This window comes from Nesoenas mayeri (assembly GCF_963082525.1).
Source record: "Nesoenas mayeri genome assembly, chromosome: 8".
NCBI lineage: Eukaryota > Metazoa > Chordata > Aves > Columbiformes > Columbidae > Nesoenas > Nesoenas mayeri.
The window spans coordinates 24,435,038-24,459,866 of NC_137554.1; the positions used below are offsets into that span (position 1 = coordinate 24,435,038).

The window sequence follows — 24,829 nt, forward strand, 5'->3', positions numbered from 1 at the left end:
ACACGCCAAGCACTACACAGTGCAGCCAGGAATGTCTGAGCCCTCGAGGTCAGCAGTTCAACATTGTGCTGTTATCTCAGATATTTAATTTCTAAGTCCTCATCACGAGACAGACCCGTGGAGGCACGGCTGGTTCATAATTTGGGGGATTTCTTCTTGGATGGTTCACTGGAAAGGGACTTCAAAGGCTGCTGGAAGAAGACCATGGGCATGAGCAACCTGGCTGATCATCCAGCTCCAAAACCAGGGCAGGAGCACAGGCAGGCTTGTATTCCCTCCGCAGTCTGAGTCAGCCCCCACGCACATCCCTTCAAAACCAGCTTCTCCAGACAAACACCGCTCTGGGAAAAGAGCTGCATGAGAAAAGCAGAAGTTTTGGGTGCTGGAGGCAGTTGGCCTTCATCATCTTCACTACCTGCACAAAATGGATCGTTATCTTCCAGCCACCATGTCACACCTGGCTTTGCTTTTAAGGATAGTCTTATCTTCTTTCACCTAAGAGAAAGCACTTGGTCAAATTTAATTCAAAGAGAGATCAATTAGAAAAGGTTGTGATAGACAGGTCACTGGCAACTCCTATAAATCGCAGGTAGAATTTCCTCCTTTGCCATATAGCAGTTTGAGGTAGGAAATGGCTCATTTGCAAGCTAAAGGTTTAATTAGGAGAAAAAAAAGAAAAAGGTCAGCAGAGATCAGATGTGAATTGCAAAGAGCTGAAGAAGTTTACTGCAGCAATGTATTTATTGAGAGCCACGCTATGGATCCGCTCCCTCTCTGCCCAGAATGCCAATAGCAGCCCTTTGAATTCTTCCTCTCAACAGAAAAATCATCGATAACACATGGGATGTTTTAAAACTATTTGGCACCCGCTTTCTTCTTATGATAATCAAAGGGCTAAGACCCAAAGACTCTCTTACCCATCTCATTAATTGTGGATCCTTCTTTCCAGGTCAGGTTTCCAGAATGTGACACCCTTCGGGCCGCTGTTTCCTCTCCCATCCATTGCAATCTGAGCTCTGCAGAGGGTATTTATTGCTCCTCCTCATCAGGGACATAGTCATGATGTAAATTGTGCCAGAAATACCCATGTGATGAAAATTCATGGTGTTTCTTCCCCACCTCACTGTTTTCTGGATGGTGATAGGGGCGTGCAAATTGCAGAAATAGAGTTTTGTACAAGCTCTCTTAAAAGCAATGGGAGCAATAGGGATGTGATTATATGAAGTTTTAGCTCATTGTGGAGAGCACTGAGCTGGCCTAAGGCAGTAGAGCCTAAAGTAAAGCCACACCATTGATCTCAGCTCCCAGTGGTCTCAATGACCTTTGGGGTTCAAGGGAGGCTCAGAGGTGTTTTGGGTACTACCAGCTCTGCGGGCAGCAGGAGGAACATCAGCCCCATGCGCCACTTTGGTTTGAGGAGAGACTGGCAATTTCACTTGAAGCAACACTATGTTAAGAAGGACAGAGAGCAGATCACATCGTAAACTGATGTCATTAAACAGGCAACATTCATTCTCAGCACCTGAGACTTGAGTCCTCCATGCAGCGTTGATAACACTAATTTCAACAATTTCTGCAAAGCAAACTGTATGAACAATAGGTGGAGGAGGGAGGAAGCTCCTCGCTCTTCTGGAGGATCAGAAACTCACCGCACTTGCCAGTCAGCAGTTCCAGCTGCTTGGTAAACTATGAAGACTAAAGCAAACACATCACGGCTCTGAGGCTGGAAACAGAAGAGCTGTACTTATTCAGAAGTTTAACCATTGCCCCTGTCTCCAGATACAGGGAGCGAAACGCCACAGACCCTGACACATCCAGCTTCCGACAAGGACGTGTGATGCTCCTCATGCAGAAATTCAAGTGTGCTTCTAGAACGCTTCAGATTCAGGTGCAACATGGATAAATCATTAACCATTTCCTCCCGACAGCAGATAAAAGCTGTGTTTCCTTAGGCACACAGCATTTCTAGGAAAAAATTTGCTCCTGCGAGCCTTGGGAGAGGAGCGAGAGGTTCCCTTGCTGTTGCTGAGTGTGTGGAGGAAATTCAGCTGTTCTGACAACCAGATCATGTTTGATATCACCCAGGCTGACTCGATAGAGACGTCAGCCGGGAGAAGATAGCACAAGTCTGCCTGGCGGTTTAATTGGCTTACACTTTTGTAGATCCTGTTTTAAAAGTAAGGCCCTCGAAATGAGATTTGGACAAGTGAGTTGCGTGGGGCTCTAGCCTGGGCGGTCTCGCGGCTTCCTCAGCGACAAAACCAGCACAGCTCTGAGCACGGGCTGTATATACAGTTGGATTTATGGAGTATTCATTATTTTAATAGCACTTATTGACTTAGGGTCAAATATCTTTTTCCAACTTTTTTTTTTATTGAAGGAAAGAGCCCGTATGTCACAATCTCATGCCTCATCTAATTGGATAAGTGTTTCCTTTGTCCTTGAAACCGAAAAGTAGACCGCGTATCCAGGAGCTACAGGATGAAAAAGCATCTGCCTGTGGTATTTGGCATGCCTCAATTAAAAATCCCGCCGCCTGGGCTGTCATTTTTTTTTTCCTTTTTTGAATTCTAACCAGAGCAGTTCTGCTCAGATTCAAACAGCCAGTCCTGAAGGTCCACATAGGGGTATGTAAAAAAATAAATAAATCTTTTGGAACAACATATAGGACATTAATGTTTTATGTACGATGGAAAAGAGGCCGGGATCCAGGAAAGCCAAGTTCGGAGCGGTGCGGGAAGCTCGGGAAGGGCTCGTGCGCTCGTTCCCCTCCCGCGTTCCTGGGAGATGCTGCTGGCGCGGAGCTCAGGTCCGTTCACGAGACGTGACTCCGCTCCCTACCAGTCCCACAAATCTAGCGCTCAATATGCACAAAACACTGCCATCTTTACGAAATAATTGAAAAGGTGCACCCTGAAGTTCACTGGATCGATCCCTCTGAATTATTTTATTTAGAAGACACTTCATTGTGTCAAAGATTTAACGGCGAGGTTACAATGCCCAGCCTGCAGAATGTCAATGCATTAAAACAGAGTGTTGCAGGGAATGTTAAAATCCCCCGTAACGTACACACAAGCAAAACTGCCAGATTCATGAAATATGAAAATTATTATACAGCGTTTAGATAAGACATAGGCTGCTGGGGAAAATCAGAATAGAGGCCAGAATCTTTCTGCGCGTGTCGTACAAGGAGTAGGATGAAATTTAGCAGCCTCACTATGGACTCTTGCACCTTTCCCTCACGTCCCTTCAAGCATTCGCTTCCCCAGACCTATCTTTTAAAATGTGTGTATTTTAACGTGAGCAGTGTTTCCCGGCACACTTGATTAAATATCTTCCCTTGTTATTTATTGCCCATTGAACAACATATCTTCTGCACATACTGCCGCTGGACACAAAGATCTCTGCTACCCAGTGCAGAGCTCAGCATGTCTCAGGCCAGAGCGGTTTTACTGCAACGATCTCCACGTGGGGCTGGAGCTGAGAAAACTCCAGCAGCAGATCAGGGCTCTCTGCTTATTAAACAGCATTTCTGGTATCTGAGAATTACCCTACTTGACTACATTTTACATTTCTTGGTGCATGCGATAAGGTTATAATACCAAAGACGTCCAAAGGGTTTTTCTCTCTCTTTCTCTCCTTGGGGAATTTCTCTCTTTGGGTGCTGCAGGAACAATTGCGATTCACCCAAGTACTTCTAGGCTGTAAAGTTTCAAGTGAAGCGGGAGGGCGGGGGAAGGAATGACAAGTCCTTTTTACTGAAATTCTCTCCCCAAATGGATTTGGCAGAGCCCGGCTCTGCTGATCTTAAGGCAAGGTTTATCGTTTGTGCAGGCTGATGCCTGAAGGGGGAAAAGATCTTTGAAGTTGGGGAATGATGGAAGGGTCTCCCCCCTCCTCTCCCTCACACACATTTTTTAAGGGTGGAGACTGGGAGATGCTCAACTGCCCAGAGTCAGGAAATTACATGACAAATTAAACAATTATGTGTTTTAGGCTGAGCATCTATTTAGACATTTAGCATCAAACGTGTGTTTAGCATGAATTCCACGGGCATTATACTTTTCCCCATCACCTGCAATTCTACGCTGCGCTATTTTACTGCATGTCAAGAGCTCCCCCAGTCCAGGATCTACACCCTGAAGAAATTTATTTATCATTTAACTTTATTACAGAAGGCACTGCCTGGTCACTGTTGGAGTGACAAGGACTATTTCCTTAATTACTGTACATTGATAATAGCATTTACTCTGGCAGATCCAGTGCTATTCAATCAAGCAAGATTCAATACAAAAAAAGCTGATTTGCCAAAAAAGAGATTAGCATAAGTGCCTACAGTCACATTCTATTTTTGAAGGTAAAGCTCCTGTGTCTCTGAGCTTTCTTGTGGGAACTTTATAAAGGGAGATTAATCTAGTTTATCTCCTTCAAAAGATATTTGGGGAAATTGCGGAGAGTCACTGTTTAGGCTCTTTTGGTAATAATTTTCTCTAAACATGCAAAACAAAGAACTGCACAGAAAGTGCTAATCAGCAGCAGGAAGGTATATTTTTTTCTCTTACGTGGACGCAGACATTTGTTGTGAAAAACTCTGTGTTCCCATTTGCTATTGCTGTTCTTTGTCATTTAATCAAGGACTGACTGTAGCTGTTGCACTTTAAAATTAAATGCTATTATTTATGGTAGAACTTGTTCTAGTTAAAAATGCAGACCTCAGCACAATGTACGTTTGTAAGCAGAAGGTTAAGCAGGACATTTTAAATGGTAAAGCAAAGGGCTTAATCAAGGCTGAAGAGCAAAATGCAGTGGGATAACAGATATAGTAAATAGGCATTAATCACCATGCAGGCTTAATCCAGGTATTAGGCAGTCTTGGGGCCAATACGAAGACTCACTTACATAAGGACTCATTCTACCAAGCCTTAAATAAGTGAATATCTTTATTATTAGGAGAAATTTCACCAATGTTATAGGTCCTTGCAATATCAGGCCTATGTTATGTCTCTGTAAAACGATCATCACAGAACTATTTTGCCTGAAGGGGATCTCTGAGTTAGGAGGCACATGGGAGTGCGGTTCAAGAAAGGAAAAAAATTGGATCACCAGAGCATAAGGAGCCACTTTTCTGTGGTGTTTTTTTTTCCTTGACACTGTCTATTACTGTCACATCAAAATCCGAGCTAAGCACTTCTTGCCAAAGATGGACCAGATAAAATCATGAAGCCAGTATCATCTCATGGCAGACAGCTCACTGTCTTAGTTACAAATTTAGTGACTACAAATCCAGGCTTAGAACAGAGCCCTTCCCTAGTCATAATCCAACACTTGCATGCTGGATTTGCGTTTAACTACTAAGATTTCCGTTTCAAGAAGATAATAGCACATCCACAGGTACAAAATTCACTATACGTAAGTTCCTTTATTAGATGCTTAGAAAGATTAAAGTGCTTCCACGTTTAACTTAACGTCAAAAATTCCAACTCCTTGTACAAACAGACTTGTCATATGTACTGACACACCAGCGCACAAAGCCCAGCCTCCAGCCCAGGCTGGGTTTTGGCAAGCTTGCCTTACCTAGCCCTGAAATAGAACAGGCAGAGTCACGGTCAGCACGACACGAGCGAACCTGAGGAAAGGGGAAGGAGAAGGAGGTGGGGAACGGGGTAGACAGCCACGGTTTATCTATTCAGTGAATAGCAAGGCGAAAAAAAAATCCACAAACCTTTAATTGTGAATGTAGGAGAGGGACAGTGATGTAACTGTTCCCAGGGAACACTATTCTTATTTTGTAGAGGGAGGTGAGCCAAGATACTTAAGCTCTAGAGAACCTTTAACACAGGAAGCTATTTATCATAACAAGCTTGGTTGATACTGCTCCCATACTGAACCAATTAGATTAGCCTATTTCGTCATACTTCATAACTTGGGATGATAGGTTTCCAAGCATGGTACAGTGCAGTAATTGAATTTTGATCAAACACACATGGCCCATAACCCAGTATGTGAAACTTTCAGAACAGTTCACAGCTTTTAAATATCCAGTCAACATGTTGCCAAAAGTACAGGATGTACTTGATGCAAGTGGGAGAGGAGGGGGGGAGCACGAGTCCACGCCGTAACTTGGTACAGCTGTAAAACAAACATTTTTTTGTTCCGATTCTGTTCCTACTTTAGCAAAGGAGCTGGGAGGAAGACAGTGAATGTCAAGTAAGTCGTTTTTCTCCCCAGCCCCCACGCCCCCCCAGGCACACATTTCCCTTTTAACATTCTTAGATTACCACCACCTTTTAAATTCACTGTACTGTACTTGCACACTGTATTAGACACACCAGCAATTGTGTTTGTTAGCATGACACATCCATTGCTTACACTTAGTTAACAAAATAACTTTAAAGTCACATGCATCATCCTCTTAATAGGGTTATAATCAATGGGACCATGGAACGAAAGCCTTAAAAATTACCCCCCACCTCTGCATTCCCCAGGCTGCTGCCTCTGCCAACACAATCCATATGGTGGGCAGTCTCCTCAGGCTCAAGGTGAACACTCCGCCAGTTCTTCGCAGGCAGCAAGCTCCTCTTACATGTTCTCACCATGTTTTCCCCATGGTAAACCCAAGGAACTTTGAAGAAGACTCTGCATAAAGGAAACAGAATACATGAATAAATTCATTCCTACGGCTCTACTGACTCGGGGGCAAAGCACCCACTGCAGAACAGGTTCATGACATGGAAAATGCTGCACCAGACTTTCTTTTGAGCAAGGGATGGCTATCCATATCAAAGCTGCTCCCTGGCCTACAGCTAGGAGTCTGGCATGCTTAAGCGATGGAGCAAGAGATCCCCAACCTCCGCACGTGGAGCTGCCAACTCCTTTCTCAGCTTTGAGTACTTCACAACTGCAAAGGCAGCTGGAGGCAGCTCCAGGCATCTCAGCTACCCCAAGGTGAAGCACCAGGGCAGCCAACACCTTTGCTTTCACTGAAGGGGTGCAAATGGCACACAAAAAAAATCCCCCCAAAACCAGGAATCACTGCTACAGCCCTCCGAACAGTGTAGGATCTGCCTGTTAACCCAAGCACTTCTAGTTGCGCTCTGTGGATCATCTGCCTCCGAGCCGTCTCCCACACCTGCTCCAGAGCACAGCTAGGGTAGAGGAGCAGCCACAGGTTCCAAGGAGAGAAACGATACTTTTCAGATGTAACAAAACGTACATCTCATTTGGTCTTGCTGTTGGTTGGGGACAGGTATATTGCCAAATTACAGCCACCACCTTGTCAGAGTGCAGAGGCTGTGCTGGATCCATCTCCCTCCCCACCCCGCTCCCCACTAAGTTACGATGCTGCAGAGAAAAGAGAAAAAAAAAAAAAAAGAAAAATAATTTGGTGTTCAACTTAGCAGACTTGGACCAAGCCTCAGCTCAAACCAAGGTTAAATAGGCCTGTTCTAAGCCTCTTAAATATAGGATTTATACAGTAATTACAGTAATGGAAACTGATCTTTATAATTTTTATACTGCCTAAAATTCTGCTGTGTCATACGCATCTGCAGCGCCTGAGAACTGCGCTTCTCTGAGAGAGCACTGCAGTCTTGAAAGCAGCCATTCAAACATGTAATGGAGAATTATCAGAGCATGAGTATGCTCGAGATTCTAATGAAGCACAAAGAGTAAGAATCAGAAATCCTGAGTTGGTGTTTGAGACAAGTAGTATTTTTTCAACATTTTTTGTTTACGTTTCTTTTGTTTATATAGTTTATGAAACTAGATCTTTCTCACACGGGTATAAACAACATTGAGACTGCCTTTTTTATTCTTTTATTTCTTTTCCTTCGCTACAGTTTTAGGCCTAGAGAGTGAACACAGCGCAAAACGCATCTTGGTCAGACAGACTCCTCACATCCACTTTCCAGACTTCTCTGTCGTGCAAGGAAAAATACCCGAGTGCTCAGTCTTTGCTGCACGATAAGGAGCAACTTCAGAAGATTCGGAGATCTGATAGGGGGTTTGGCTCCACCTTCAGGAAGCAGAAGGCAAAGAGACAACACGGTTTTAAGTTTCAGACATACTTTCTGCAGAAACCGAAGCCTACAACTCCCTCTTAGTGTCATCCACTGCTTCCCAAAGTGTCTTTGCTTCATACACATAAAAGATTCCCTGATATGGTGCTCTGACATTTCTACATACTTGATGCAGCTCTGGAGAGTCCAACTCCTCCTAGAGGTACGTGAGAACTTGTATCAGGATGACCAAAGGTACCTGATGCATGAACAGAGCTGATCTATGAACAAATGTAAGCAAAAAGCAGCTTTGAGGTGAAAAATATTGTCACCATATCAAATATTATCAGCCATTCACACTGTCAGCACTAAGGTTTCCATACAGAATGCCATTTTCTCTTGTAATTCATACAGATTAGCGAGGTTCTCTAGGTAACACAGATGGATTGACAAGAAGAAAGTGGAAAGAGTCTTGATCAAATTTCAGTCTAGCAAAACACTTAAGCATATGCTTAAAGTTAAGGTATTTTTTTTCTCCTCAGATCCAGGCAGGAGATGCAAACGGAATAATCTCTCGTGCTTCACCTCCTGGCAGACTCTGATGCAGGTTGAACCCAGAATACAGTAGCTGGTTAAAATGCATGATTTAAATGAATTAAAATGATGCATTTCTTAAAGAAGCCATATAGTCACCATTTATAATAATGAAAGTGTCAAAGTAGTTAGCAATGAGTTTGAAAGACTGTATGATGTATTAAGGAATTAATAGGCAATCGCACAATTAGTGACAATCCTATAAGGCAATGGAAATGCATAGATGCCTGCAAAATCTCATCCTTGGCATTTCCCCAGCTGGGTGCTTAAGCACCCTACCTTACTGTATTCAACACCATTTTCTGGAGGAAACAGGTTTGAAAACTGCAGAGCAAGCAACAGGACAGGCTCTTGGTACAGAAATGGACTAAACACCTAATGAATCTAAAACTGAAAAAAACCCCACAAAACACTGAGAAGAGACACAAGAAGACCAAATAGACATAGCTGTGTAAGCAAATCTAACTGAATATACTCTTGAGGAACAAAGGAAACAATTCTTGATGGGGTGACAACAGATGTTCTCCAAAAAAATTCTAACAGAGCATTTCAAACACAAAGACCTTCCTGTGGAGCTGAGAAGTTTTACTGGCAGACATACAGAAATACATCTTTGGAAACATAATAAAACCTAACATTTTAAGGTGTTATCAGGTCCTGAAAGCAGAAGTGAGATCTTCATGTAGTAAGTAGTGGGTGGTGGTGGAGAGGGAAGCGGTGAGGGTAACAAAATACTGTCATAGGAGTTGCCATAGCAGAGTTGTGATTTAAATCGCAGGAGGAATAACTAGTCAGAGAGATTGTTCTAAAATATCTCTAAATCTGGTCTTTTGGAAAACAAGCTCTAAACACAAGTGAAAGATGCACAAGTTGATGCAACTAAACAAATACAATCCAGAGTAATTCATTAGTACATTGAGCACTCCTAGAGTACAACTCCTTTTGCACTGTGTGAGTAAACACAAAGTGCCCAGAGCTGAATGCTCCTACCAGCTACTGCTCTCTCAGATCATGGTTAAGCACATAGCAGAAAATCCTAGAATGGGCAGTTAAAAAAAACCAAAAGGACAAGTTTATGGAGTCATTTGTGCATAACTGAACTGCACTGGTACTTAGGGAAGATTTGGATTTAACTCATGGCTTGGATCTGCAGCATCTTGAGTGAACAGCTTTATACAGGTTTTTAAAGGCTTGGCACTTCAAATTATTTTTTTGAACTCTGGGCTTTACTTTTTATGTTCTTTATTTTTTACAGATACAGAATAATACTTCTCTGTCTTGTAGGAATGTTAAAAGGATTCCTCACTATCTGCAAGGCCAGCAAATATCATTTTATCTGGGAATGCGGCAGGAGGATGACACGGACTCATAGTCTAATGAGTTTTATTGCTTTGCAACTGTTTGGGGGAAAACAATCCAGACAGAAGATTATTCCAGTGCAGTCAGAGCAATCACAACTACACAAACACTCGGATGGACAACTTGATCGACAGGAGAATGCTAAAGCAGGCGGCAACACAGAAAATCATCATAGGACAGACATTTCGATAAATATTACTGTCGCCAATTTATTATTAACACAGTGGGACAGCTTTACATCTTGCATCACACTTTTCGCAGCCCTTATGGTAAACATGCCATATCTGACAATTACAAGATGAAAACAAAGACCTCACTAACTCTCTCCTGGCCCTGCAGCACGATCTGCTCACTCAGTTAACCCTCTCTACACCTCAGCCGGGCAACTACACAGCGCAGAGAAACAATGAGATGCATGTTCAGATATAGAACATCATTCCAACAGCAGCCCAGTTCCAAAGGTTACACTGTCTGTGGCACTAATTTCCAAAAGGCTTTACAGACAAAGCAGACGGCTGTGAAAGAAGTGGAAAGTTGTTAGCAGAAGACAGACGATCAAGTTGAATGCCATCTAAAGGGAAGAGAAAAAATTTTGCTAAAATATTGCTCCTTTGTCACCTGTGGCTTCATTCTGACTGCGTGACAAAGCAGTGCGGTTCTGATGAGAGCATGGACCAGCATCACGAACCAGAGAAGCAGGATGAAAGAATCCCACAGCAGCTGTCGTTTCCTGGAAGGCTGACACACATCTTCCATTTCTACGGAAACACTGTTACTTGGAATATCTAGCCCTTCTTTCTGCTGGCTACTTGGTTTCTGGGATTAACAAACTATCTGATGGACCTTATAATTCATCATATTTTTGTCTGATTCACACAAAATAGCTCCTGTATTATTTTACAAATAACGAAGCACAAGATGGACTGCTGAAATCAATAAGCCAAGCCCTCTGTTATTTGTACACAGGGATACATCCTAGAATGAATTCTCATGTGATCTTGTGTGTCCAAGGATATTTTTTTATTATTATAATACCCATAGTATCTTCCTATTTTCAAAGGTATATTATTAGCTTCGGGATTAAAACCTAAAAAGCAGACAAGTCACAGAATTGTCTTTACCATGGGATTTTATTTGACTCGAACACTTATTTCCCATCCACTTCCTGGCTGTTTTTGAAAGTATCTCAGGAAGGAAAACTAATATGAACAAAAAGGAGTCAGTGAAAGAAAGAAAAAAGGGAGCTACAACAAGTATCAGGCAAGGGAACCAAGTTGAAAGAGTGTTCTTGTCTCTTTCAACCCACAAGTAACATGCACGTGAGCAAGTATTCCAAAAATACATCTTTCTTGTGTGAAGGAAAGAACTGATGTTAAGCACAAAGTATTACTTGTGGTTTACTCTCATAACATGACATCTCACATAACACTGAATTGGAAAAAAATAGGTTTACAAAGCTTTCTGTGCACCAGTCTTAATGTAGGCTTTAAAGAAACTTGGCATCTTTGAGATAAACACACTCACTTGATGAACTTTCATATTTTATCTTTGTTCAATGTACATTTCATATTCAGTTCTGACACAGTCTAATTAAAAAGTCATCAGCAGTTTCAGTGGACAACTGGGTCCATCTGTAAAAACAAAATGCACCTCTCCATTTGTGACACTTACTGCCAGGGTTAAGGATAGGTCTGCATTTTCCTGAAGGTTGCGTTGGTAATTGTGAGTCGCGTGAGCCTGGCTCCATAGTAATCTATAATGTAACTGGAGCCATCTGAAGGTCCAACGATCTACAAGGGAGAAAGAACCAAGACTTTTCAATATGAAGCGAAACATACACTTTGTGCTAATGTCTCAATTACTGCTAATTTTCCCATCATAAAATTAGTCATGCTTAATTAGTCAAACAGAAACTAGATTTATTTTGAAGTTATGCTGTAGTATAACTATTTTAGCGAGCACTGTCTCAGAAGGAACATGTCCCTAGGGCTTCTAATCAACCAAATTACACAGCCAGGCGCTGGTGCTGGGTTAAGCTGATGAGGATTTGAGTCACAAAAAAAATCAGGCTAACAAATGAGGGGGCTCCAAACCTCTTTTCTTGAACAAAGGAGGGCAGGCAGGAGAGAATTATGTTGATGACAAGTGTCTTTGAAATACTGCACAGGTAAGGAATGGAGAGGAGTGAAGATCATGGCTTTTTTTGTTCTGGAAATCATAAATTGATGTGGGGTCACCAGGGAGATGAGTAAGGAGAGATGAAAGATACTCTCAACTGTGTCTGTAAGTGATCTGAGCCAAGATAATTTTGATAGCATAGAAAGAAATTTCAGAATGCATTTACTTTAAAAGACACATATACAAATATGCATACTTCAAAAATATTCTTCTATAAAACCACGTAAACAATTTCTGTACCCGCAATGCATTTTAAGTCCATCATAGGCAATTTGTCATTCACGCTAAATGGATGCAATGTCAAATAAGACAATTTGGCACTTTCATGATGTCACAAGACATCACCCCAGCTGGGGATTTAAACATTGTGAATCCTACAGTTACAGCTCGCAGGTGACGTGGGACTTGTATTTGGAGGAGAGGCAGAAACAAAAGTGGCAACATCTTTCCTCCTGCACGCTGCGGGGACATGCCAGGTGATGCGCTCCGTCCTATAAAGCACAGGCAAACACAGGATTCTAGGGACGGCAGGACACGTCATGCCAAGTCCAACACTTTGTGTCACACAAGGAGCTCATAGGTTCTGACAAACTGAATTTTTGGTGCTATAGCTTCCGAGTTATTCGTTACAAGTACTTATGGATGGCTAATCTAATTTTTAGTTCAAACCACAAATACATTGATATTTTGTATCCATATTCTACAACGTCATCCACAGAGACAAACCAAATGCCTTGATTTTTCAATATGCCAAGGTTCTTAAGGCTAAAATGCTAACAAAGAATTGGCAATCAAATGAAAGCTTCAACAAACACAGATTTGTATCTTGTTTTGAAAGCCCTGACTTACCTGCATTGAAATAAGTATGAAATCAATTAAGCTACCAATTCCACAGAATCCTACGGTGCAGAACTTTAACAAACCTAAAAAAGAAAAAATAAAATGTAACTGTAGCTTTAAGACAGCCACTAGGAAGTCCATAGGTTTCTGGTGGCAGTCGCATCCCAACTCCTCATCCCCTCCAAGAAAATGTATATTAAAAAAAAAAATGCATATATACACATATTTTTGGTTTTTTTTTTAGAAACAGACCTTAAGTTAAAGATCTTGAATTATCAGGGAAAAAAACCAAAGTGCATATTCATATTTCTACAGCCTGAATATACTTCAAAGATTTTAAACATTAGTGATTTTTTTTTTAATCAGACAAATATTTTTAAACAAGAAAAGGCAGAAGCTGACAATCAAGTTACTGAAAATTTTCCATTCTTTAACTGAGGCACAGACAGAAAAAATCCCAACTTGAGCTGCAAAATTATTTATGAATAGAAAGAGACTTTCTACCATCTCATGAGCTGCAGCACATACTGATTTAATTTCTAGAATGTGCTACTTTGGAGAACCATCTTTTGTATCATTTTTATGTTTTGCTGAAATAGGAATTTATTTTCAATATACATATATATAAACGCTTTTTAACTGGTATTCAAAAATGTTATTTTTTGTACGAATAAATGAAAGATTAATAGAAAATATACGGGGATAGCAACTAACAGATAAATGTTTCATTGGAAGTTGCCATGCAAGGCAGACTTCATTTGGAAAATGCCTTCAGAAGAAGGAGACTGTCTTAAAATGTTTATTTATTTTGTTTAAATAGCAGCAGCTTCTTGTACAATCGATATAATACAATGAGTACTATATACATAGTAAGAAATACAATATATAGAATATCTGTGCTCCCCCTTCTCTCCGAAGCAGGAGCGTGTGCCACAAACCACCTCCTCTCCATCCCCTGGTCCTGAGGCTGCGGATGGAGCCAAGGGGACAGTAACTGCATATCAGGTGTGGGAGGAGCATCCCACCCTCTGGATAAAGCTCCCAGGGTTGAGAAGATGAAACTGCCCTGATTTATAAACTCCAGGCTGACAATTTTTAATCTCTCCATTGAACCACATAGTAGTCAGAACAGGGAAAATACACCTAATGACCACAAAGATGAAAGAGTAATATCAGGGCAGACTTTCAGTGGATTAGAAGAAAAGCCTATGAGTGTATTACAACTAAAGTGATGCCACTTAAAATGTGCAAAAACCTAAGTATATAATTGTTTAAAACAACTTATTCCCAGCAGCTGATGCAGGAGACTTGCAGCAGGCAGGTGCAGTCAGCCTGGGGATCAGCAACAAAACGTGAGGAAACAGTCACCTAAAGAAATGTCAGCCTTAGGAAACAACAGGATGATTAAATAACAAACTCTGGTGAACAGTTTACTTCATCATTATCTGCATTGAGTGCAGTCATCATTTAAGATATTTATTTGTGACGCTCCTTATATCATCTCCTCTTAAGCTCTGGTCTTGACCCCTTACCATTGCTGGTTCCAGCAGCAGCTCCAGTTTACCTGAGTAACTGGCTGTTCCGTTATATTACTGGACATAGAAAAACTGTTTATGAACCCGGCGTATGTTTCTGGAGTGCAGTGTAAAGTGGATTTTTCAGCTCCTCCTCACTTCCCTCCCCACAAGCAGATCACACTGAGAAAATAAACTGCTCTGAAGCATGGAGGGAAAAAATAGTGTTCTTACGCAGGAATAACTTATGGTTTAGTTCACAGTGTGTGGGAGAGGAAGAGGTTGCCTTCCTGGTTTCTTCATATTCAATAGCTTGTTTGTATTTGTGTTCTCTTAAAGCAAGAGAAGGAAAGAAATAAACCAAAAAGCATTTACAGTCTTCATTACACTTGCAAAAAAATATTTCAATGCTATTATCTTTCTTTACCATTTTTTGCCAAGGCACGGATGACCTGAAAAATCCCCAACCAACCACTGTGAAGGAATCCAACTTATTGATTTAAAAAAGAATTTCTACTCTTGTCTATTTGCTTTTGTCTTCTTTACCTTCCAAAAGCTTAAAAACTTAACTCTGCAAGAATTTAATTTTAAGTCTTTCCACTTTGGTTAGTGGCTACAAGTATATTCCAGTTGAACTAAAAAGCACAAGTCATAAAGAACTTCTATATAAGAACGGAGGATTTATAAATCTATACTACTACAATACATTACAAAATAATTACTGCAAATTATTATTCCAAATCCAATGGTTTAACAAAGGTGGACCTTATTGACTACTTCCAAAAATGTATCTGTTCATGAAACTGATGGACAAAGTGCTAATTATAGAATCTCAAGGAAATAAAGACCCAGATCTTAACACAAGCTTATCAAGAAGGACAGATAATGTTATTAAAAATAACAAGGGTTTGCATTTAATGGGCAGAAACTCAAAATTCCTAGCTGAAGTGACAGTAACATGCATAGCTTTTTCCAATTCATTGCTCCATGCTATCTAGACTCAAATTTACTCCATTTGTCCAGCTCAGAAGCAAAGCTGGTGAAAGCAGTTCTAACATGCCGAGGTATTTCCATTATTTAAGAGCCAGTGGCACCATCACCCTGGGAATCAAGTTCCAAAAACACCAACCAGAGGTAGGTCCTGTTAATTGTCCCAGCTTCTGCAGAACTGTTACTGATACTATGAGCTATATTGAAAGTATGCGTTTTCCAGAATAAATTCCATATCCCAGAACACTAGATTTACTGTAAAGTTTCTCCAATCTTTTCCTGGTAAAATCAAGTATCATTTAAAGTAGCTGGCACACCAGTCAAAAACACTTCTGTTTCAGTGCCTCACAAAGAACGCTGTGGTAAACATCAATGCTAAGCAAATGGAAAGCAAAACTATGAATAGCAATAATCATTGTTGCTTATTAGGATTTTATCTTTTGGACAATTATATATCCATTCGTCACCACCCACTCCAGCAAAATAGCAGGCTGAGGATAATGCAGGATTTTATCTTACTTGACAATAAAGTAAGGATTCTAGTTGTAAACATTAAAACCATGACTGTCAGCCTTCATTACTCAAAATATAAATATACACATACAACTCAGTCATAACAATAAGCTTTACCTCAAACAAAAAATAAGAAATAAACTTACCTAATGCAGGATAGCCTAGGTAAAACCTATCTGCTCCCAACCACCCAAGAAACAAGGACAGAGCCACGGCCACTTTGTAGGAGTATCCATTTCTGCCAAAAGAAACAAGCAATGTAGACAATGACTGCAAAATACATTCACTTGTACTTTTGAAAATTAAAGTAGTGACTCATTTGCCTGCTGCTTCAGCTTAAAAAAAAAAAAAAACAACCACAAACCCCCAAAACAACACAGCCTTGTTATTTATCTTCAATTAACGGACACAGAATTGATAATGTTAGGCTTTCAAACCGGGTAGGCATCCTCCATAAAGCAATCTCAGCTGTTGCAACTCAAGTATACTCTTGCAGAATACAGATTATTCTGAAACTAAATCATGATTCCTTCTCAACAGAGACACAATTCAGTTGCTGACACATTCCTAGTTTTACAGAGCACTTTCTAACAGTTCAGCCCTACCGAGACAAGCCTAGAAAGCTGAGAGGTGCATGTGTACTGTCTGTAGGCATTAGTCTCACACACGGGCAAATTGAGAGGAACAGGACAGACAGGTGGGATGTCAACAGAGACAGGAACTGCAATGAGATCCGAAGGAGAAATGAACCGTGGCCACCAGCTGAAGAAGCTGCAGGAAGGATTCAACAAAAAGGGCAAGTCATGTACCCACTGACTACACTCTAAAGGGAAAAACTCACAAATGAAAAGAACTGCCGGTGGTACAAAGATGCACAAGGGTAGAGATGTACTCTATCCTTGAAGCATCCCATGGTTAGCCATACAAAATAAACAGATATAAAAGGTTTTTTGAGATTTAGCCTCATTGGCACCATTATTGCCAACAGCTGGAGTGATGTGGCCACTTAAACACCTGGAACCTTGTCACTGTTGATGGGACCTTTACAGTAATAAGAGAGCTGGAAACACAGAGCTGCCCATAATAGAACCTGCTGCATCCTTTGCTGCATTGGCGAACAGATAACTTCTGCAAAGGAAAGCAAACCCAAATGTAATTAGAACTTTAAAAATATTCAATAATTTACTGTTCTGATACGTGTACTACTATGTGCCAGCAATTATCTAATAAACCCAAACTAAAATCTTGGTTGACAGCTGAATAAAACAGAGTTTCACAAATACAGTAGCTGAGAAAGGTCCAAGCACCTTTAATAAGCACTTTCAAGGCCAAATAAAGATCTACCTTTTTGCTTATAATCTAGATTTACTGATTTTGAAACATTAAGTGATTAAATCATGACTCTTACCTCAATATTTGTTACTTAGTGCTTATTAGCAACGTACTGGGCATTCCTGGAACCTAATGTAACATAAATTATCATCTTTAGAACAGTCTTGTTTCCACTGTACAGAACACTAATGGTTTTATTTGCAAGTTGAGGTAAGCTGTTGGACATTGTTTATCAACTACAAAGTGTCAACAACCCTCCAAGGACTCTAAAGCATAAAAAGAGCTCTTACATACAAGGTGTGAACATAGTTTAGTTTGAGATGCTCCTGATCAAAACCAGTAAGAAACTGAGCGCTTGCCTATGCAATGAGATGCTTTTAAAAGCAGAACATTGTGCAGCCTGGTCAACATCAAAATGAAGGGCAGAAGAAATCTAGTATGAAGGGGAAGCACATTAATACTGTACCGAGGCTGCATCTACTCATGTGTACATGCTGAAGACTGAATCAGCAAGTAGCAAAATAACACATCCTAGGCATTCAAACTGTGATTTCTGCAACTGGATAAAAGATGGAATTTATATTAAGTTGCTCTTCTGATTTTTCTTGCTTCTCAGCCTCATCCAATCTTTATTTTTCTCTGCATATGTTTCTTCCAGCCGCCACGTTACAAACTTTTTCTTCCAGCTCCCCCACGCCAGTTGATAATACGCTGGTACTGCTGTCAGCCACAGTGGCTTCTGGGCTCCTCCAGGGTCTCTTAGCGCTGCATAAAGATCTGTCCACACAGAATGTCATGCATGTCACAGGGTAACGATCTACGGGCTGCTTGCCTGGAGCGGCAATGCTTGAACAATGGGCAGAATCAGGGCCTGCGCATACTAAGCAAAATACAGGATAGAGTACCAATTTGGGGCATTCTAGAATTTGGAAAAATATCTACTACCAAACCATCAAATTAAAAGCAAGCCAAAGCAATCCTGACTCTCAGTACTTCTTTGCTGGAGTAACCTTATTGGCGTTTACAAGCTCTTCCTTGAACTAGTCCTAGGAGCAACTTGAACATACCCATGCATACAAACATACAACATCTCTTGGTCTTTTTCTAAGACAACTGGATCCCACAACTGTTGTCTGGGCTGCTGTTAAATCACAGTTTTGGCTAAGGATACTTTGCTGATTTGCTCCTTCCAAAAGCGAGGGCTAGAGATGAACCTGCTGTCCCCACGCTGTAGGGACAATCCTGCTCTGGCAAGATGCCTTCTCAAACCAATTTTTCTGTGCAGTTATTTCTGCCAGAGGACAGTTACAGTTTCCATCAAAACTCAGAGAAGATGCTGGGAAATCTCCCTAAAGCAGCAGAAAGGGCAGACCTATTCTTATAATACCAACCTGGAGATTCCTGCTTAAAATGATGTTTCTAACACTCAGATAACATTCAAAATGCCTAGAAAAGGCCAAAAATGCACAGTGATTAGATCACTTTTTAAACATAAGAAGGATGGCAGTATTAATCATGCTGCCATTTTTAACTGGCTTTGGGGCTTTATCAAGGGCATGCTCACATACATCTTCCTACATTCAGTTGAATTTTACTGGAATTTTCAGCAAGCCCATGAAGGGTCCTCTTCCACCATCAAGTAATAGACATCATAAAAAGGACACTGCTTTTCAGCCTACACAGATTTGTTTTTCAATTAATAAATGTAAATAAAATCAACATTTAAAAAATGCTCCTATAAAATATATTAAACCAAAAACCATCTATCCAAAAAACTACAAACATAAGAATTACTGTCTAATTCAAAGACCAAGTAATTTTATTAAACTAGTATGGCTCACCATATTCTCCGTACCCATCACAGATGGGGCTGAAACACAATTGTTTCTGGACAAAAATGTGACTGAAGTCTAGTTTGCTAGCATTTAAATTTGATTAGATGTAATAATATGTTTTCTTCAATTTGCTGAGCTTTGACTATTGAGAAGGCTAAATACAGAGAAAATATTTACGAAACTAAGAGGCAGAGCTGTACTTCTGAGTTAGGCAAATTATTGAGCAGTAAGTATCACATCAGAGTTATTTGTCCACTAGTATGATAAGGAATAACCAGCAAATATTACTGGAGCTTTAATTTCCAAAGATTCTGGTAGGAGAAAAGAGAAAGGCTCCTGCATGAATCCACAAAAAGGAGAAACAAATGGCAACGACAGGTGTTTGCCGATCATTAGCACTGGCCAGTTGGAACATTCATTGGTATCCAGAGCTCTCCATTGCTCACAAGGTGCTTTAGAAAAACTAGGCCCATCATTTTCATGTTTCAGAAACAGGCTCTTAAAACACACAGAGGATTTGATTAAATACAATGGTTGTTTAAAAATAGAGAACAGCTCCTCTAAAAGAGATTTTTTGAGAAACCGGAAAGAGACTTAAACTCCCCCACTATTCATGCATGCTAGAACTTCAGCCGCAGCGACAGGCACAATTTAAACTGGCACAAAGCATTATTGCCACAGACCAGCCCAGTCCACCCCGCTCCAGTCTCTTATCCTTCTGCTGTCCTCAGCCCCATGCTGGCACCAGCACTGAGAGCGACTGTTCTGTGACTCAAACTGAGGAATGGATCCAAGGCAGTGGGGAAAGGGCTGGAGAGGTGTCCCAGACAGCCCCTTTCAGCACCTGTGCTGATTTTAAGCATATGTGAAACGTAGCCTTAGCATTTGGGGCAAAATTTTGTCAAGGTAAAGTATTAACTGAAATACTAAGGTAAAGCAAAGACACAAACATAACCAAACAAAGAAAAGCATCCAAGGCAGAGACAGATTTACTTATAAACATGCATGTGGTATCCTTATACCACTTACAGTGTTTATTAGAGGCTTAAGTACTGGGCAACATGTGTATGATTCTGCCTTACTTTTTCCTTCCGTCAACACATCACACTATTTTAGAAAAACTTCAATGTAAAAACAAAGACGAGTTATTACAAAAAACCACAGTGTACTTACACGTTGCGGCACGCAATAGGCTTGTAAAATCCAACTTCTTGTCCTGTAAAGACTTTTTCTATGCCAAGGTGATCTTTGCAAGTAATATTTGGTGCTGGCAGACACTGAACTGAGGACACAAAAATTATGTGAAATTAAGCTGTAACAGATTGTGTACCGTAGTGTTTTTCTAAGAAGTGAAATACAGAAATGAAGCTATACTGTGCCACCTTCTTGATATGCAGCACACGCAGACACAACTTTAAAAAAATAAAGTTCTGAAGCCAGTCCTATGACTAACTTGTCTTTTTGCATGATACATATTAAGCAAAACATACAAACCTAATTGCTGCCCTAATTCTGTTGCAATTTCCATTTTGGCTCCATTATAAGTCAATGGGAAATCTGAACCTGACATACAGAAAACATTTTAATCATGAGAACAGTCAAATTCTGGAACAAGTTGCACAGAGAGGTTGGTGTGATCACCATCCTTGGAGGTTTTCAAGATCTGACAAAGCCCTGAGCAACCTGGTCTCAATTCAGTGCCAATGCCACTTGGAGCAGGAGGCTGGAATACAGGACCTCCTCAGGTCTCTTTCAACCCAAATTATTCTGTTAATCTAAGCTAAGGCTTGGCTCTTGAGAGAACTAAAGTGGAATTCACAACAGAAAGTTACATCTGCTGAAAGTTTGCAATGTATCAGCAGAATGTTAGTCACTCACCAATGCTGAAGTCTGTTGTTTTAAAGGGAAAAATCCCAGTACTTTACCCACTTTCTATCAGTTTTCAGCATTTATGAGTCCTGTTGGTTGGTTCCAATAAAACACCAAGCCAGGTTCAACATTTCTTTCCAGATTTTCCAATAACACCTACAGGCAAGAGGACTAGGATTTTTTTTTTTTTTTTTTTTAATATCTATGCATAGGGATCAAAAAACAGAAAAAAAGAAATTCACGCCATCAGTAACAGCCAAAAAATACAAGCTATGTCTGGCCTTAACTGTTATAGGCTACATGGATGTTACTCATCAATGTGCATAATTGCAGACAATTACAAAAAAGTTGCATCCTTCCTTGAAGAAAAAAAAAAAAAGGCAAAGAAAGCAGTGTTTTATTTAGAAAAAACCCACAGCAGTTTAAGCATATTGATATAGGAAGCACCACATTTTTCCTGTCAATGTCACACCTGTAAGACTAGAAATCTGCTACTCAATGAGGCTACTTGGATGCTTTGAATTAGACCCCTATTTGGGTGATGGATCCCAGAAAGATGTCCAGAAATGACAGTGCTTCCAGCACGAGCCAGAAGATTATCTTTTTATTACTCAGATAATACTGAAATGAAAAGTGACTCAAATACAGTTGGGAGAATGTAAAAGCTGCTATGTGTGTAAAATACTCTACACAGACACAGAAAATAACACTAATGAATTTAGCAACTTTTCCCACCCTGAAGTTTATCTCCTGTTCAAATGTATAGTGTATTAAATACAATCACATGGTAACTGGTTAGACAACTAACAGTTCCAGTTGCGATCAGTCTCAAACTACAGAATATTCTTTCTGCTCACTGACTGAAGATTTATAATCAGGGAGGATATGATGTCAAAGATGACGTAAAGGACTGAATAACTTTAAAAAAAGGATCTATTTTGTATAGCACTTTCATCCAGTCTCTGAAGTATTTGGAAAACCTTCACTATCCCTGAGCATCCTGTTAAAGAAAATTATTCAATATTTATGGAAAACTAAAATCTGAAGGAAAACAAGCACATACATGCATTTTAAACATTAACTGCACATAAAGCAAAACTGTTGTGCTATTAGCTTATACAGAGACCATTTATTTCAATGCCCAAGAACATCAGAAAAACTAAATATGTGCAGTAAACCAAGTGATCAATTTAAGCATTTTTCTGTTGTACTCCAAAGTCCATCAGAAGTTAACATCAAAATAAATGTAACTGCTATCAAAACAGAGCCTCGTGGTACCAAAAACTCATAATGATGGACAGCACCATGTTTCCTTAAAAATAATTTAAAAAAATATAAGATTTTGAAGGCTGTTCTGTCACATGTCAATTCTTTTAATAAGTGTATGCAAAGCTCAGCATGACAGGAATGGTTTGTTTTAATCACAGTAGTGCAGGACAGAGCCTAGAGCATAGAACATACATTGAAGAGATTTACCAGAAACCTCACTTACAAATGTACCAGAGACATGGTATGTGGTTTTTTTTTTTTTTTAGTAAGGCATCCAATCCACACAAATGTTTTAGGTTTTCATGCCAATGATATTACTAATCCCATGTTTTATAAAGCTCATCTACCAGATACAAAAAGGCATACAGTGAACACTAAAAATGGAAAATAGAAATAAAATAGAAGTCCTTACCATATGCTGTATGATTTGTACAATTCATTGGTTCTTGGGTACTATTGTCTATTTTAGGCTCATCACACACATACGTTCAGGTAATTGAGGAAAACATTTCTCATGTCAAACACTACAACATGTTTAACAGCAATTTATTCCACCCTCTTCAAATGCTGAGGATTTAAGGTGCACCTTGATGCAGCTTACCTTCCTACCCATCCCCAAAACAGGAATAGCACATTACCATACAGCAAATCTGTTAATCCAATTTAATACACCAATATATCGCATAAGCTGCACGTTTAATTAGTGCTGCAGTCAGCACTACCTAAAGGAACTACCACATTTATCAGTCATGGCCTCTGTATTCAAAGACAACAAGGTAGCATGCCTAACCTAGTCTTCTACCCTTATTTTAATATCAGAGCACCTTTAAATCGAGGCACTTGGTTAATATTAAACCTACAAAACTCAAAGAACACCTAAAAAGGAACATCTGAAATGCCAGGAATTCCAACTAGAAAGAACCTGAGCAGAAACTAATTTCCAGGGGTCTGAACTCCCGTGGCCAAGTAAAGCAGATGAAGTTCACTTTTCCAAGATGTGTCTTCCTGACACTTTTCATCTGCAGCTACATCAATAGCTGTCAGCTACTATCAACAAACATTTTCTGGTGAAGGCCTGATGCCTTCAGAGAGCTGGGAGGCTCGAAGTGAGCGCCCAACTCCTGTGCCTGCTCCTGCAGGCTGTGGAGGAACACTCAACATTTTGCAAAACCATCAGTCCCACTCGAGTGTCCTGCAAAAAAAAAAAAGAAGGTAGAGAGGCAGAGGACAGGGGTCTCTCATCCCATGGGGTTTTCTCTTTGAAAATGGGGGATACCCCAAACCCGCAAACACACTGTACCACCCCCAAAATAAACCTAGGCCACTGTAGATGTGCCCTCTCCTGCTCCTTTCAGCTGAGACTGATGAGAAGCTGCTTAATTAATGTATACTGGGATTGAGTTATAAAAGATGTACCCATTATTAACCAATTGACATGATAAATGCTTTCTGACCATCTGAAAAACAAGCAGATATTTTTCAAATTTTAGATCCTTCCGGATGGCAAGAGAGAGACAGAAGATTAAGTAATACATTGTTTAGAAGCAGAATGCTTAGTTCATATTCAACTAGTAATTAATAGATGCATTGTACATAAGAAACTACACAATTATAATGAACATAATAAACTATTCCTTAACATAGATGTATTGTATGTCAAAATTTTCAAAAATTGTAATTGACATGTAATAATTATGTGAATATAAACAATGCAAGAGCATCCAGTCTCTGGAGCACTTATGGAGGATGATGCCCAGAGCTCCCCAGTGCTTAACAGTGTAATTGACTCTCCTGTTAAATTTATTTCTGTTTGAAGATCCGCCTCAGGGCTCTTGACTCAAGGCCTCTGTCACCCCGGGGCTCCCCGGTCCTGCCATGGGCCTCTCCCCCACTATCTCCAACCCCACTGGGGCGGCTGGACGAGCTGCCTCCTCTCAGGGGAACCGAACCCGCGTCCCTCCACCCTCCCGGGCCACATCGCCATAGCAACCGAGTCCCACCGCCCACCCCAGTCCCGCTCCGGAGGATATTGCCCCAGCCTCAGCTCATCGCACTTGAGCGGCGGCTCCGTGCCCGCCGCTCCCTCCACGGCGGCGCCTGCGAAGCAGAGGAGAAGCAGGATCCGGGCCTCCACCACGCCGCTGCGCCGCTCCAGCCCCGCCGGCAGCCGCCCCGCCTGGGCGGCCATGATGGAACCGCCCCTGCTGTCAGCTGACTCAGTGGCGCTGCAGGGAGGAGCGGCCCCTGCCGCGGGGAAAGGCCACCCTGCCTGCGGGGAGGGAACCCTGCGAGTTGTTTGTGGGCTGGTTGGAGATTTTTAGCTTGGGGGAGGTTGACCTCAACAAATATGGCTCCTGAGGCAGCGCACAGTCAGCGCTGAGGGCAGAGCGTGCCCCTACTCAAGATGGCGCTCGCACAGCCCTAGCAGGGGAACTGCCGAGGTCGTGCCCGGAGTAAATATGGCCGCGTCCGCCATCAGCACCTGACGGGACACCGCCCACCTGCCCCTACTTAAGGTGTCGGCCACGAGGGGCAGTTC

General features: G+C 41.0%; 1 protein-coding gene across 7 annotated transcripts; it reads right to left on the reverse strand.

The window, feature by feature from the left end:
- Positions 1-270: 270 nt before the first annotated feature.
- On the reverse strand, positions 271-24,626 carry TM2D1 (TM2 domain containing 1). 7 transcript variants are annotated; one of them, XR_013922441.1, is made up of 8 exons: positions 24,321-24,626; positions 22,703-22,776; positions 20,326-20,434; positions 16,132-16,223; positions 12,978-13,051; positions 11,622-11,740; positions 6,471-6,636; positions 271-353 (listed from the first exon to the last, which is right to left on the reverse strand). XR_013922441.1 is itself a non-coding variant. In XM_080348906.1 (7 exons), exons 1-6 carry the CDS (start codon positions 24,476-24,478, stop codon positions 11,630-11,632), a joined length of 618 nt encoding a protein of 205 aa, XP_080205032.1. In that variant the 5' UTR covers positions 24,479-24,626; the 3' UTR covers positions 5,318-6,636; positions 11,622-11,629. The 7 variants fall into 7 exon arrangements, 5 of the variants coding, with proteins under 5 accessions (XP_080205032.1, XP_080205033.1, XP_080205034.1 ...); XR_013922442.1 differs by lacking the exon at positions 271-353 and adding an exon at positions 5,318-6,129; XM_080348906.1 differs by lacking the exon at positions 271-353 and having other exon boundaries at positions 5,318-6,636.
- Between the last annotated feature and the right edge of the window lie 203 nt (positions 24,627-24,829).

Excerpts from the sequence above, each read along its gene's own strand:
- TM2D1 (XM_080348906.1), bottom strand. The coding sequence starts at position 24,478 with ATGGCCGCCCAGGCGGGGCGGCTGCCGGCGGGGCTGGAGCGGCGCAGC. Across the intron at positions 22,777-24,320 it reads GATGAGCTGAGGCTGGGGCA|GTATGTGTGTGATGAGCCTA; the intron begins ATATCCTCCGGA and ends AATTACCTGAAC. Across the intron at positions 13,052-16,131 it reads CCTAGGCTATCCTGCATTAG|GTTTGTTAAAGTTCTGCACC; the intron begins GTAAGTTTATTT and ends TTTCTTTTTTAG.